General features: G+C 38.5%; 1 protein-coding gene across 3 annotated transcripts in view; it reads left to right on the top strand.

Annotated features, from left to right (window-relative positions):
• Nucleotides 1–13,438, top strand: part of GLDC (glycine decarboxylase) — a 96,338-nt gene that overhangs the window by 20,222 nt on the left and 62,678 nt on the right. For all 3 annotated transcript variants that reach the window (XR_014139978.1, XM_081802965.1, XM_081802964.1), the window contains exon 4: nt 8,548–8,712. Coding sequence is in view for 2 of the 3 variants with exons in the window: in XM_081802965.1 (XP_081659091.1) it covers nt 8,548–8,712 (165 nt within the window). In the remaining variant the exon portion in view is untranslated. The remainder of the gene's footprint in view (nt 1–8,547; nt 8,713–13,438) is intronic.

Genomic DNA, 13,438 nt, shown 5'->3' on the forward strand with positions numbered 1-13,438 from the left:
TACTATGTTCTGATTTGCATGATTCTCCCAGTTTCGCCACACCTCCTTACCCCTTGGAGTATCAGAACTTATACACTGACATCTACACTCCTGTGTTGTCTCTAACCTCCAAGAACCTACTTGGTTTTCTCTGGCTTGGGAAATTTCCTTACTCAAATGTAGAGGAAATATAGAGTTTCTTTCCACTTTTATTCCCATAAAAAATTTTAGAGCTCTAAAATGTGGATGCTGGTAATCTCGTCCTCTCTAATTTAATGTCTGTTCTGTCTTTGTAAGCATATTGAGCAAGATGTCAACTTGTCGGTGGGCAGATTCAGGGCTTTATTCTTTGGAGACACTGGGATTTTAAGGCTATGTCTTTTTTTTTTTTTTTTTTAAAGATTATGTCTGAGCTTACTCAGTGAGTCAGAATCTTAGTCCATTATCTTCTCAGGATTTTAAGAGTATCCTTTATCACCACCCCCTCCTTATATTCTGTACATGACCAATTGAAAAAGCAGATGTAGTAGCAGGTAAATGGAGATTAAAATATCCGGTTTATTACTTAGCACTTTGTAGAGAAAGAGAACATATGTATTCTGTGAACAGGCTCTTCTAGAAACAGCAAAAGAAAGGGCTGAGCCGCACATCCTCAGGTGTGTGATCTGTTCTCATCCCACATCTCATATGTACAGTAGTTGGCTGTATGACAGAAAGAACAAAACAGAGGTTCACATCTCAACACCTTGGATATTTTTGTCAGGGAGAAGTCCTGGCTCCAAAGACCAGCCCATCTGCTTCTCTGCCCATTGGGAAATATTGTCTGACTGTAGAGGAGGAAAGATGGGGCCTTTCTTTTTCTTGTTTTTGGATCAGCATCACTGTATACACCAGCATCTTTAAATTGAAACTTTATTTCAATTGAGAACTTAGTCTCAAAAGGAATGTGTGCACTTATTTCTAGCATAGAAATGGAGTGGGGAGGCAATAATTCCTAGATGACTTTTTTCTTTCAGTTAGTTGGTGTAAGAAATAACCATTTTACTCTGAAAAACAGGCTGGGGGTTCTAGAGGGGAGGGGGGTGGGAGGATGGGTTGGCCTGGTGGTGGGTATTGAGGAGGGCACGTTCTGCATGGAGCACTGGGTGTTATGCACAAACAATGAATCATGGAACACTTCATCTAGAACTAATGATGTAATGTATGGGGATTAACATAAGAATAAAAAAAAAAAAGAAATAAATGAGCCAAAAAAAAAAAAAAAAGAAATAACCATTTTAACTATGCAAGCATGTATGACAAGTATGCAGAGGCCATTTATTTGGTCCATAAATACAGTATAGTAGTATTTGAGTTTTACAAAACATCAAGTATTATAAATAACCTGAAACTATAACAATTCATAAAAATTAGCATCTTACACGGATATCCCAGGCGGTGTAAGCTGGAAAGTTGAGTAAATTAACATTGTTTTACATTAATATACACAGTGCCACTTAATATTTATTTATTTATTCAAGATTTTATTTATTTTAGAGATAGAAAGCATGAATGGGGGAGGGGCAGAGGGAGAGAGAACCGCAAGCAGACTACACACTGAGCACAGAGCCCGACATGGGCTTGATCCCAGGACCTGAGATCATTCCTTGACCCGAAATCTAGAGTCGGACGCTCACCCAGCTGAACCACCCAGGCACCGCAGTGCCAGTTAACATTTAAAAAACAAGTTTCAATGCATAGCACTTGATATAAGGAGTAACTTTAATTTCTAGTACAACCAATATTATGTGAGGACAGAATAAGCAATTGCCTCTGTAATTCAAAGGTATTTAGAGCAAGATGTAAAGATTGTCTTTCAGGTTAGCATATATAAAAAAATCAACATAGTAAAGGGAAGGTAGGCTTCTCTATGGGAAATCATAAATTGCCCCCACATGAGCTTTTGAAATACCCAAGTACATCCTCCACCGCAATAAATCTTAAAAAATTGCTGAACACTTTGCATCTTTTGTAAAATATTTTATTTAATAAATTTTGTTAGATTTAACTTGAATTCTCAGTGATCAGAATTCTTATAAATAATTGCCTTATATAAGAGGCTCTCCACCTACCATCATAAGACAGACTATTGAGACATCCATTAGTCCATTTTTTTACCTTAAAAACAGAAAATAGGAAAGTACCTGTGCAAAAAACTCAAAGCTGCCAAAAAATTTTACTGTTTTGTTGTAGTCAACACCTAAAGATAGGGCCCTCTCAGCCTCTGTGCAGGGTGGGAGCCTAACTTCTATGAGCACCAGTTAGCAAACCCAGATGAATTTTACACTCCTTCCTGATTTTTGTAATTTTTCATTTCCCTGATTCCACTGAGCTCCTGCTCATGCCCTCCCTGCTCCCTCATTCTCTCCTTAAAACATCAAGCCATCTCTAATACACACACACACACACACACTAATATGCAGACTCATCTAGGAATACGAACTTTTTGACAGTTTTGGCATTTTTTAAAAAGATTTTATTTATTTGAGAGAGAGAGAGTACAAGAGGGAGGGAAGGAGCAGAAGGAGAAGCAGACTCCCCGCTGAGCAAGGAGCCTGACGTGGGGCTCGATCCCAGGACCCTGAGATCATGACCTGAGCCGAAGGCAGACGCTTAACCGACTGAGCCACCCAGGCGCCCTCAGTTTTGGCATTTTGAAAAGTAAACCTGATACCCTATTTAATCTCAAACTTTGCACAAAGTGTTCTTAGTACAGGAATAAACCCACTGTGGCGACTATGGCATGTGAACTTATATTCACTTACCATCATACCACCCACAAGCATAACTGGTTTCTGTGCATTTGAGTCTGTGAGGAGCTGATGTGTATGGCCATCAGTTCAGACCGTCGTCATCTGCTGCCTCAAGTCCAGACCTGTAGTTCTGAGGCACAAAGCATTTGTCTAGGGTAGGGCGGTGGTCAGCCTGGATGGATGGGAAGCAAAACAATCCTGGTTGACCAGAGTGCCTTGTCCTGGATGAAGTTGCTCATGTCCCATCATTACAGGAGCCAGATCTGTTGGCCTGATCACTCCTGCCTTGCCATCCCTGGCCAGAGCTTTTAGTTTCAGTATGCTTCATTTCTTCATCAGTAAGAGAAAGGAAAGAACCATCAAAGAACTAGTTTTTTTGCTTTGGGTGTGTGTGCGAATATATTTGCATTGCTGAGGCTTCTTTCCCACTGTGGTACTGATAAAAGTTTGCATGGTTGAACTCCAAGTTTGATTTCAAAAGGGAATGGCCTGTCTTTCTCCTTACAAAATAAGCCTCAAAAGTACATGAATGAGCTGCAGCATTTTAGCTGTCTGAATACTGGCCTGTGGCCTTCACTCTTGGTGGCCATAGAGAATATTCACCATATTGCTTCCTGGCTGTGAGTGGATGTGTTAATTTACTTTAGGAGCTGCCAGCATTTTGAGAGGAAGACAATGTTGTTTTTGCTTTTCAGTCCTGGTTTTTGGGAGCATTTTAAATATTGCTCCTTTCCATTCACTGAAAGTTGATTTGAACCAGAGGGTAATACTGTACCTCACCAGCACTGATAGGGAGGACTGTGCACATGAGGGTGAGGAGATTTCACAGTATCACCCTTCTGTTCTGAATGGTTTCCACAGAGACGGCACCAACAAATTCCGGTGACGTGAGGTGAAAATAAATGGACAACATAGCTTCAAAAGAATACAAACATTTGGGCTCTTACAAGAAAACTTGCATCAGGTCCAGAATTTTATTTTATGGGGCCCACTGTTAACAAAACTTTGACTGCTGATAGCATCAGTATTTAATATAAAAGGACTTAACATTTTCTTTGTGGCTATTTCTGTTTTGTGTAACTTTGGCACTGGGATTAAAATGAGAGAATCTTATGAATGTTTGTCCTACTGCAATACCTCATTCTTTCTCAATCTCACAAGAAAGTCACAGCCCAAAAGTCACAGAAAATACTGATTATTTTGGGATAAATGTTAATGCCATGTTGAAGATATCAAGCATCCTGTTTGAGCCTGACAAAATGCCTTCTTGGATGTACAGATGCTTTAAAAATATATTAAAATATATCTATAAATAGAAATGAGTTAAATAGTCAGTTGAAATATAGAAAATGTAGGGGTGCCTGGCTGGCTTAGTTGGTAGAGCATGTGACTCTTGGTCTTGGCACTGAGATTTTGAGCCCCATGTTGGATGTAGAGATTATTTAAAAATAAAATCTTTTTTTAAAAAAAGAAATACAGAAAATGTAGATCACAGACACACTTTCTTAATCACCACATTTTGCCTAATTGAGTCAACTAAACCTTTGCATACATGACAGCAGGCCCTCTGTTAGCATTTTTCTCCTGAAATGAGGGTTTGTTAGTGTCCTTGGGCCTCAGACTCACTGGCTTGAGTTTTTTAATAGAGGCTTGTTAAGACCTTTAATACCTGATATTTTAGTGGTGTAGAAAATGGGTAGACTGTAAGTAAAAGAAGTGGGATCATATGTTTATTTTTGCAAGAAAACAATTACAAAACTCTCTACCTTTAGAAAGGCTAATCAGCATCAGACTAACTTTGGGCTTATGAAAGTGTTGAGTAAGGTGAGAAAGGTTGGTGAGGGAAGAGAGTATTAAATCTCAAAGTCTGTTATCAAAGGAACAGTGCAGTCTCAGGTATGGAGGACTGTGCTTGGGAGGTTTGGGTTTTTTCCTGTAGGTAATGGGGAGCCATCTCCATTTAAGCAGGGAAGTCAAATACTACACACTTCTGCACCACAGATATTCAGTAAGTTCCTATTTTAAGCACAGCATTAGGGCAGTAAGGCAACAAAGATAAAGGGGTGGATATGGGACATTGGAAGGAAGACTAATGGGAATTGATCATGATTTGGGCTCAAAAGACCTGCAGTTTCTACTTTGAGAATTGGCACAGCATTGAAGGAATAAGAATTTTTAGGAAGAGAAACTAGTTTGTTTGGGGATCTAGTTGGAGGAAGAATAGGCAGTGTGAAGCTGACATGAGATGTGATAAATTTTCAGAAAAAAACCCTTTCCGAATACAAATATCTAATAATATCTGAACAGAACTATGAGTGAATCCTCTTAAAGATCAAAACAGAGGGGGAAAAAAACCTTTTTAAGACAACTAATATTTGGGCAGGATTTTACCGTTCCACATGCTTTGTATATATTAACCTCCTTTGAGTGCTAAGAACCTATGATATAGGTGATGTTATCTTCATTGATCACCAGGAGAAATTGGAAGAGAGGGATTTAGTTACTTGTCCCAATTCACAGGTAGTACATTAAAGAATTAAGGTTGAAACCCAGGGCTTCTTAGTACTAGTATCATGATAATGCAGGGAAATCTGTGAATCACTATACTACTTAAGAGAGTTACGTATAGGGTATGATCTTTCTGGAGAGGAACATGGCAATATCTGAGAACCTTAAAATTAATTATCATATACAATTCAGAATTCCACTTCCAGGAATTTACCTGAAGGAAATAAGACAAAGAGAAGGCTGTTTACTATTACACTAGTTCTGATATTTAAAACCAAAAGTAATATTTAATTTGAGGGGACTTAAATAAATTATGGTAAATAAGATGATTTAATGCCACATAACAATTAAAATTATGTTGTGGAACAGTATTAAAGTTATTAGAAATTGTCCATGGCATAATGTTAAGAAATAAAATCAGGGCAGAAGACTTTACATAGAGTATAATCTTATTTTAAATATAAATATGATTATGATATAGAAAAGAGTAAATTAATTACCTATTATGGTAATCATCTAACAAAATATGTATATCAAATCATATCGTTTATTTTATTTTATTTATCTTATTTTATTAAGTAGACTCCACACCCAATGTGGGGCTTGAACACACTACCCTAAAATTAAGTCGGATGCTCTACTGACGAGCCACCCAGGTGCCCTTGTACACTTTAAATATATATTGTTTTGTTGATTATCTCAATAAAGTTGGAGAAAAAAAGGATCTTAAAGAAAAGTCACAAATCAACAAGTGGCAGACAGCACAACAGAAAGATGGGCAGGATAGTTGAGTGTGTCTTTCACAAAAGAGAAAAAAAAACATTGAAAAGAAAGCATGTAAATGGTAACTGTTGTTATCTTGGAGTTTTGGGATAATGGGTGATTTTGTTGTCTCCACAGCTACCTGAGTTTTCCAACTTTTTACAATAAACAGGTGTAAGATAATCAGAAAAAGGTTGTAAATAAGTTCCTGACACAGAAAATGGTTAATAAATGGTAGCTGAGGTCTTTTACATTCAGAATACAATAAAAAGAAAGTAAAAATTACTTTTAATCTTACCACCCAGAGAAAAAACACTGTTTACACTTTGGTTCATTTGTTTTTACAAATTTACAAAAATGGGATCATGGTATTTGGCACTGTACATTTTAAATATATATCAGGAGCATCTCCATGTCAGAAATTATTCTTTTATACATCATTTTCAATAAATGTGTAGTATTATGTATGCATAGTGTCTATTTAATTGTTTTCTTTTCAATGGACACTTAGTTTTGTTGCTCTTCTATTGTTGTTACTAATTTTTCAATATTCCAGGCTGTGATGAATTCTCTGGAATATTGCTCTCTCTATTCCTATTGTATTTTCTGTGTCTATGGGTATACTGAATCTTTCCCATTTATTGGATGGACTAGCTAATATGTGTATGCTCGGGTGTGTGCATGAGCAAGTTTGTGTGTCTGTCTATATGTAAAATAATGACTCTGAGTAAAATGAAAGCTTCATGTTAGCCAGACAATCTAAGCATGTCTTTGTGGTGTCAGGCTATGCTGTGTGTGAAAGTCTTATCTGATGTGAGGTCACAATTACTCCTTGTCTTTGCCTTTTGTATGACCCCAATTCTACTCGGATTCCTTTTCTACTCTGCCTACAACATGTATTGTGTGCCTCATTCATTCCAGTTCACCACCCACTTAGAATTTGGCAAACTGATTTACAGTTGCTAAGCCAGGCAGTTCAAGGAGTTAACTGAAGCAAAAATGTACTCTGCTGTACACACACACACAACTATGCCAATAAAAGTTTCGGGAAGATCATTTCAAAGTCTTGACATTTTACTGCTTGGTAAGGCAAGTTTCCCCACCCACTCCCCCTCAAATATATGAAGTATTAATTTCAAAGCCTTCAAAAAGGAAAGAGAAAGGATAGAAATATCCTGCACATGATTACCAGAGCAAGACAGAAAGGGATAAGGCTTGAAAAAAAAAGCCTAAATTTTTTCCTAATACTTTTCTGGCTTAGAAGAACAAAAACAATAGAATTATGAAACCATGTCAATCACGTGTGGGAGCATGGTCCCCAGTCTGACCCACTTTGGTAGAGTGAATGGATTCTTGGTGAAAAGATAGCAGCTGTGTCACAAGTCCTCTATTATACCACCTGATTTTATTTTCTTTAAAATATTTATCACTCTGAAATGATTTCATTTATTTATTGTCTCTTTTTCCCCATTACAGTATACTCTTGAAATCAGGGACTGTTATCCATTTGCTTATGATGTATCGTCAGCAGAACCTATCCTAGTTCTTGGCACTTACAGGCATGCAGTAATATTTGTAGGATGAGTGAATGAAGGAATGGAAAAAAAGTATGAAGGCACTAAGTGTGTTAACTCAAATACCTAAAGAAATATTTGTGGCTAATAACTAGAGGATATAATATTAAAACTCATGTCTATACTGCCTTCTAACCATTTATATCCTTGAATTTTGAGTTAACTTCTGCAGACTCTTAATAACTGAATAGTCAGGATTCTTTTTTTTTTAAGATTTTATTTATTCATTTGACAGAGAGCGCAAACGGGGAGCATCAGGCAGAGGGAGAGGGAGAAGCAGGCTTCCCCCCGAGTGGGGAGCCCGATGCGGGGCTCAATCCCAGGACCCTGGGATCATACCTGAGCTGAAGGCTGACACTTAACCGACTGAGCCACCCAGGTGCCCCTGAATAGTCAAGATTCTTAAATAGACCTCTGTTAATTTCCTAGGAGCACATAGAATTCCTCCTGCTTAGTATTAAACAAAGATCCCCATAAAACAACAGTTTGAGTATTAGATAGTAGATTCTTAGATGCTTTCCTGTTGTGGACTGTGATTGAGATAGGCTTTTAGCTAGCAGAAAGATAACAGGAAGTAAAATTTCTGTTTATATTACCATAGGTAAGCTCAAGTGGATTTTAAGAACCAGCTTACAATAAAACACATATGATAAGGTTATTAAAATAGAAATGTAAGATTAAGAAGTACCTTAAAGAGATAGAAAGAAACATAAGTACTGAATATGCCCAAACAAAAGATAATATTGTTACTGTGATTTAAGTCTGAGCTTCCTTACTGATATATAATTCTCAAGGGAAGCTGACTGATCCACAGTTCTCAAAGAACACAAAAACTTAAATTTCAATTACTGAATTCCAAAGTGAAGACATTTTGTACATTTTTCTGAATAGTGGAGTCACAGTTTGGACATGGCCTTTTGTGTCTTTCATAGGATCACCCAGTATACTCCATACCAGCCAGAAGTGTCTCAGGGAAGACTGGAGAGTTTACTAAACTACCAGACCATGGTGTGCGACATCACAGGCATGGACATGGCCAACGCGTCCCTGCTGGATGAGGCCACAGCGGCCGCAGAGGCGATGCAGCTGTGCCACAGGTGAGAGGCCCACAGGGCGAGGGACATCCTCCAGTATCTCCTGCTGTGCGGACGGGACTAGCCCTGCAGTGCCCCGTGACTCACCTCTTCTCACACGCACACGCACACACGCGCGCGCGCACACAGTAGCATTATACCAATCAGCTGAGAGAACAAAAAAATCTGAAAAAATAGTGGCTTTTAAAGCCACTGTTGTTTACCGTTTAACATTACATAAGAAAAACATTTGGCTCTCCTCATCCATAGTGTTAAGTTCAGGGATGTTACAGGAGCTCTGAGATAGTATCAAGTTCCCCTCTCTCTGTGCCATCTTCAGTGTGAAGCCTTTGTCCTCATGGTCGCAAGATGACTGCTGGGGCTTTAACTATGACCTCTGCACCCACGAAGAAGGACAGGGGCAAGGGTGCTGCTAGCTAATTAAGTCCTCTTGAAAGAGTTTTTTGGCAACTTGCACTCAGCAACTTTATGCTTCATTGACCACCCATACCTACAAGTGACCTGGGGAAATGCAGTTTTTATTAGATGGGCACACTGCTGTGCCCTACGTATTAGGGTTCTATTACTATTGGTAAAGGGGAGAATGGATATTGGGTAAGAACTGGCAGTCTGTACTGTAATACACAAATGCCATCTTTCATGAAGCATATTGTTTTAGGTTGTATTTAAATGTTTTAGACCTTGTTTTCTTGTATTTAGCAATATATTGTGAGAAGATTTGCCTTAGTCAGCTTTCTAGGACATGGCTTTTATTGACTACCTGGTAGTACTTACTTGCACGAAAGTACCCCAATTTATGTAACTTCACCTCTATTGTTATACATTCACTTTGATACCATCTTTTCCTGTTACAGATGCTATTGTTTTACATCTTTAGAATCAATTTTGTCAAAAGTTCTGATGATTTCCTGAGGATGCATTTCTAGAAGTAGAATTGCTGGGTCATGGTATATAGTTAACGATTGCTCTCCAGTTCCCCACCTTCCTTTGTTCTTGGCCTTGTGAGTACTTTTGAGCTTACCTTCCTAGTAGAGTTCACATGTAGATGTCATCTGGTTGGGAAATCTGCCCATATTCACGGTGTGTCTGTGAGGTTTTGTGCTTCTGGCTCTGAATGCCCATGTAACTCTCTTTCTTGGCGTCCAGATACTTAGGGATGGTTAAATTGGTTCTGGTACCAAGTCCAATGTGTGCATCGAGGTTTTCCCCACACCAACAAATAATTCTTTAACAGCAGCAGGGTGTCCAAGACTTCAACTCAATTCTGACACAATCTATCTGGAGATAGCATCAGATTCCAGGGGTTAAGGGTTCAGTCTTACGAGACTGCCCTGCCCCCCTGACTCACTTCACCACACCCCACGTCATATGTCAGTGGCGAGCCCACGTTATTTCCTTTGCTTCTGCATGCCTGGCTATAAACCAGATGTTTCCAGGACACCCTCCTCAAGTTCATTTAATTTGCTAGAGCAACTCACAGAACTCAGAAACATTACTTACTAGATCACTGGTTTATTATTAAGGGAAAAAACAAGAATAGCCAAATGGGAGTGATACATAAGGCAAGGTATGTGGGAAAGGCGTGGAGCATCCATGCTCTCTTAGCTACACCATTCGCCTCCAATCTCCACCCATTCATCAACCCGAAGTTCTCCAAATGCCGTCCATTATGGTTTTTTATGGAGGCTTCATTACATAGGCAAAATTGATTAAATCATTGGCAATTGGCTATTGGTTTGACCTCCAACCCCTCTTCCTTGTGAGGTCGGGAGGTGGGACTAAAAGTTCCAGCCCTCTAATCACAGGGTTGGCTCCTCTGGCAACCAAACCCCATCCATGGACATTCTCCAAAAGTCACCTAATTAACATAAAAAAAGACATCTTTACATTCTCCACAATTAGGAAGTTTGGGGAGCTACGAGCCAAGAACTGTGGAGGAAGACTAAATATAAATGAAAATATGAAATATTTTGATATTGATATATTAAAAATTTGGTCATGACCAAATACATATTTCTTATAAATCACAACATTGCCGTAGTGAACCCCAAACCTCCTTAGCAGGTATGAAAACCTCTAAATTTCCAGCCACAGGTTATTCTGCTTCCCAAGCAGCCTTAGAGGTGGGCTTAGGCTCTTCCTCCTGATCCTGGGTAGACAGCCAGAAAGGAATGCTTCTCTATTCTCAGCTTTTCACATTTTCATCTTATCTCATCCTTATCCACCTTCTTGCTGCTTTCTCATCTCCCTCTGCCTCTCTTTCTTAAGAGCTTCCATTTCACACTTGGAGAAGCTGAGGCCTTTCTGGTTGATGGTTCGGGGATTTGGTCCTGAACTGATTTGAGTTAATGAGCTATAGCTCTGCAAATGCTTGATTTGCTCTGCAAATGCTAGATTTACTTCCTCTCTTTTAATTCTCATATCTTCAGGCCTGCATTTAATTTGAAAAGCAGCCTTGTGGTTTTTATCTTTGGAAAGATAAATAAAATAATAATAAAAATTAAAATAGCAGTGTTTTTGTTTCCATCTTAGGTCGTTTAGGCTCAGATGGCTCTTTTCTCCCAATTTATTTAGATTCACACTGTGAAGAGCATTGTGCTTTGGATAATTAATAGCTTTTTTTATCTATACAACTCTACCTAATCCTCTATTAAATTTATGTTTATTATAAAAATACCTGTTCAGAGTGGGAAAATATGCAAACAGTAGAAAATATAACGAAGTGAACATGCTGTTTCTCAGTCCTGTTCCATTGAGAAAGCTGTTGTTATTGTGTATCTTTCTGGGAAATTAAATGCATAGCACAATGTACATGTGTTCCCCACCCTTTTTCCCCAGATGTGCTCATGATACATGCACTGTTATGTATCCTGTTAAAAAACAAAATTCAACCAAGCATATTTGAAGATCTAATTGGCTTTATTATTAAATGATTCATAAATTGGGCAGCATTCTATCTAGCAGGTAGAAAGTCTCCCTGAGGAGTTGTACAAAATGAAAGGTTTTTTTATAGGAAGGAAGGTGGGGCAAGAATGTGATAAGCAAAAGAAAAGAAAGATTTGTTCCAGGCAAAATCACCTTCCCTTAGGGGGAATGACAGGGGGTCTTATTATACAGATGACCTCTTCTAGCCCTTGGTGGATGGAGAAAGCTCATGTGACAGATTACCTCCTTTGTGCTTATCGGAAAATTCCTGACTCACAGGTTAAGACTACATTTCTGGAGGAGGTTGAAACCGCAATTAGCTTAGGTATTAAGCCCTGGTTTGGTGACTGGGCACAGCCCAAGAAACACCATTTTGGGCCTATGGTTTTCTTTTTAACAATCTCCATCAGTTTCGTTTCCTGAAATCAGGAACTTTTAGAAAACTCCCAGCATTTAGGTCCTTTAGTAGCTGTGTGGTCCTGCCCATGTCACTTCTCTGAGTCCTTTTCATCCTCTGTCGAATGAGGACATTTGGCTTAGATAAGCTTCTTTGGCAGTAAAATTCTCAGATGTTTTTTATTTCAAGAGTTAGTCTTTATTTCTACTTGTACCCCATCACTATCCTGTTTTTATTTCTCTTAACTTAGCATATTTAAAATAAATTTAAGCCAGTTTAAGATTGATTTTGCTAAATGGGGTTGGAATGGTGTTTTTTTTTTAAAAAAAAAAACACCCAAATTCAGCTGAGTAAATTTGAAGATCTAATTGGCTTTATTCAATGATTCATGAATCGGACAGCATCCCCTCTAGCAAATAAAGGAGCGACAAAGGGCTACAGAAAGGGAAAGGATTTTTTTTTAACATCTGATTTAATTTTATTTTTTTCAAGTTTCTATTTAAATTCCAGTTAGTTAAGATACAATGTAATATTAGTTTCAGGTGTGAAATTTAGTAATTCATCACTTACATACAATACCCAGTGCTCATCACAAGTGCCCTCCTTAATACCCATCATCTATTTAGCCCATTCTCCACCCACCACTCCTCCAGCAACCCTCAGTTTGTTCTCTGTGGTTTGGAGTCTGTTTCTTGGTTTACTTCCCTTTTTTTTTTCTCCTACGTTCATCTGTTTTGTTTCTTAAATTCCACATCTGAGTGAAATCATATGGTATTTGTCTTTTGCTGATTGACTTATTTGGCTTAGCATAATACTCCCTAGCTTTAGTCACATCGTTGCAAATGGCAAGATTTCATTCTTTTTTTTTTAAATTTAATTTAATTTTTTAAAGATTTTATTTATCAGAGAGAGAGAGAGCACAGTCGGGATTAGCAGACAGAGGGAGAAACAAGCTCCCTGCTGAGCAAGGAGACCAATGTGGGACTCAATCCCAGGACCCTGGGATCATGACCTGAGCCGAAGGCAGACGCTTAACTGGCTGAGCCACCCAGGCGTCCCAAGATTTCATTCTTTTTTATGGCTGAGTAATATTCCAGTGTGTGTGTGTGTGTGTGTGTGTGTGTGTGTGTGTGTATACAGATCACATCTTCTTTATCCATTCATCAGGCAATGGACAATTGAGCTGTTTCCAATTGTTTTCCCACAATTGGCTATTGTTGATAATGCTGCTGTAAACATTGGGGTGCGTGTACCCTTTGAACCAGTATTTTTGTATCCTTTGGGTAAATACCTAGTAATGCAATTGCTGGATTATAGGTTAGTTCTATTTTTAAATTTTTGAGGAACCTCCATGCTGTTTTCCAGAATGGCTGCACCAGTTTGCATTCCCACCAACAGTGCAAGAGG

This window comes from Leptonychotes weddellii, chromosome 14 (genome assembly GCF_054177405.1).
Source record: "Leptonychotes weddellii isolate Sample4059 chromosome 14, ASM5417740v2, whole genome shotgun sequence".
Lineage (NCBI taxonomy): Eukaryota > Metazoa > Chordata > Mammalia > Carnivora > Phocidae > Leptonychotes > Leptonychotes weddellii.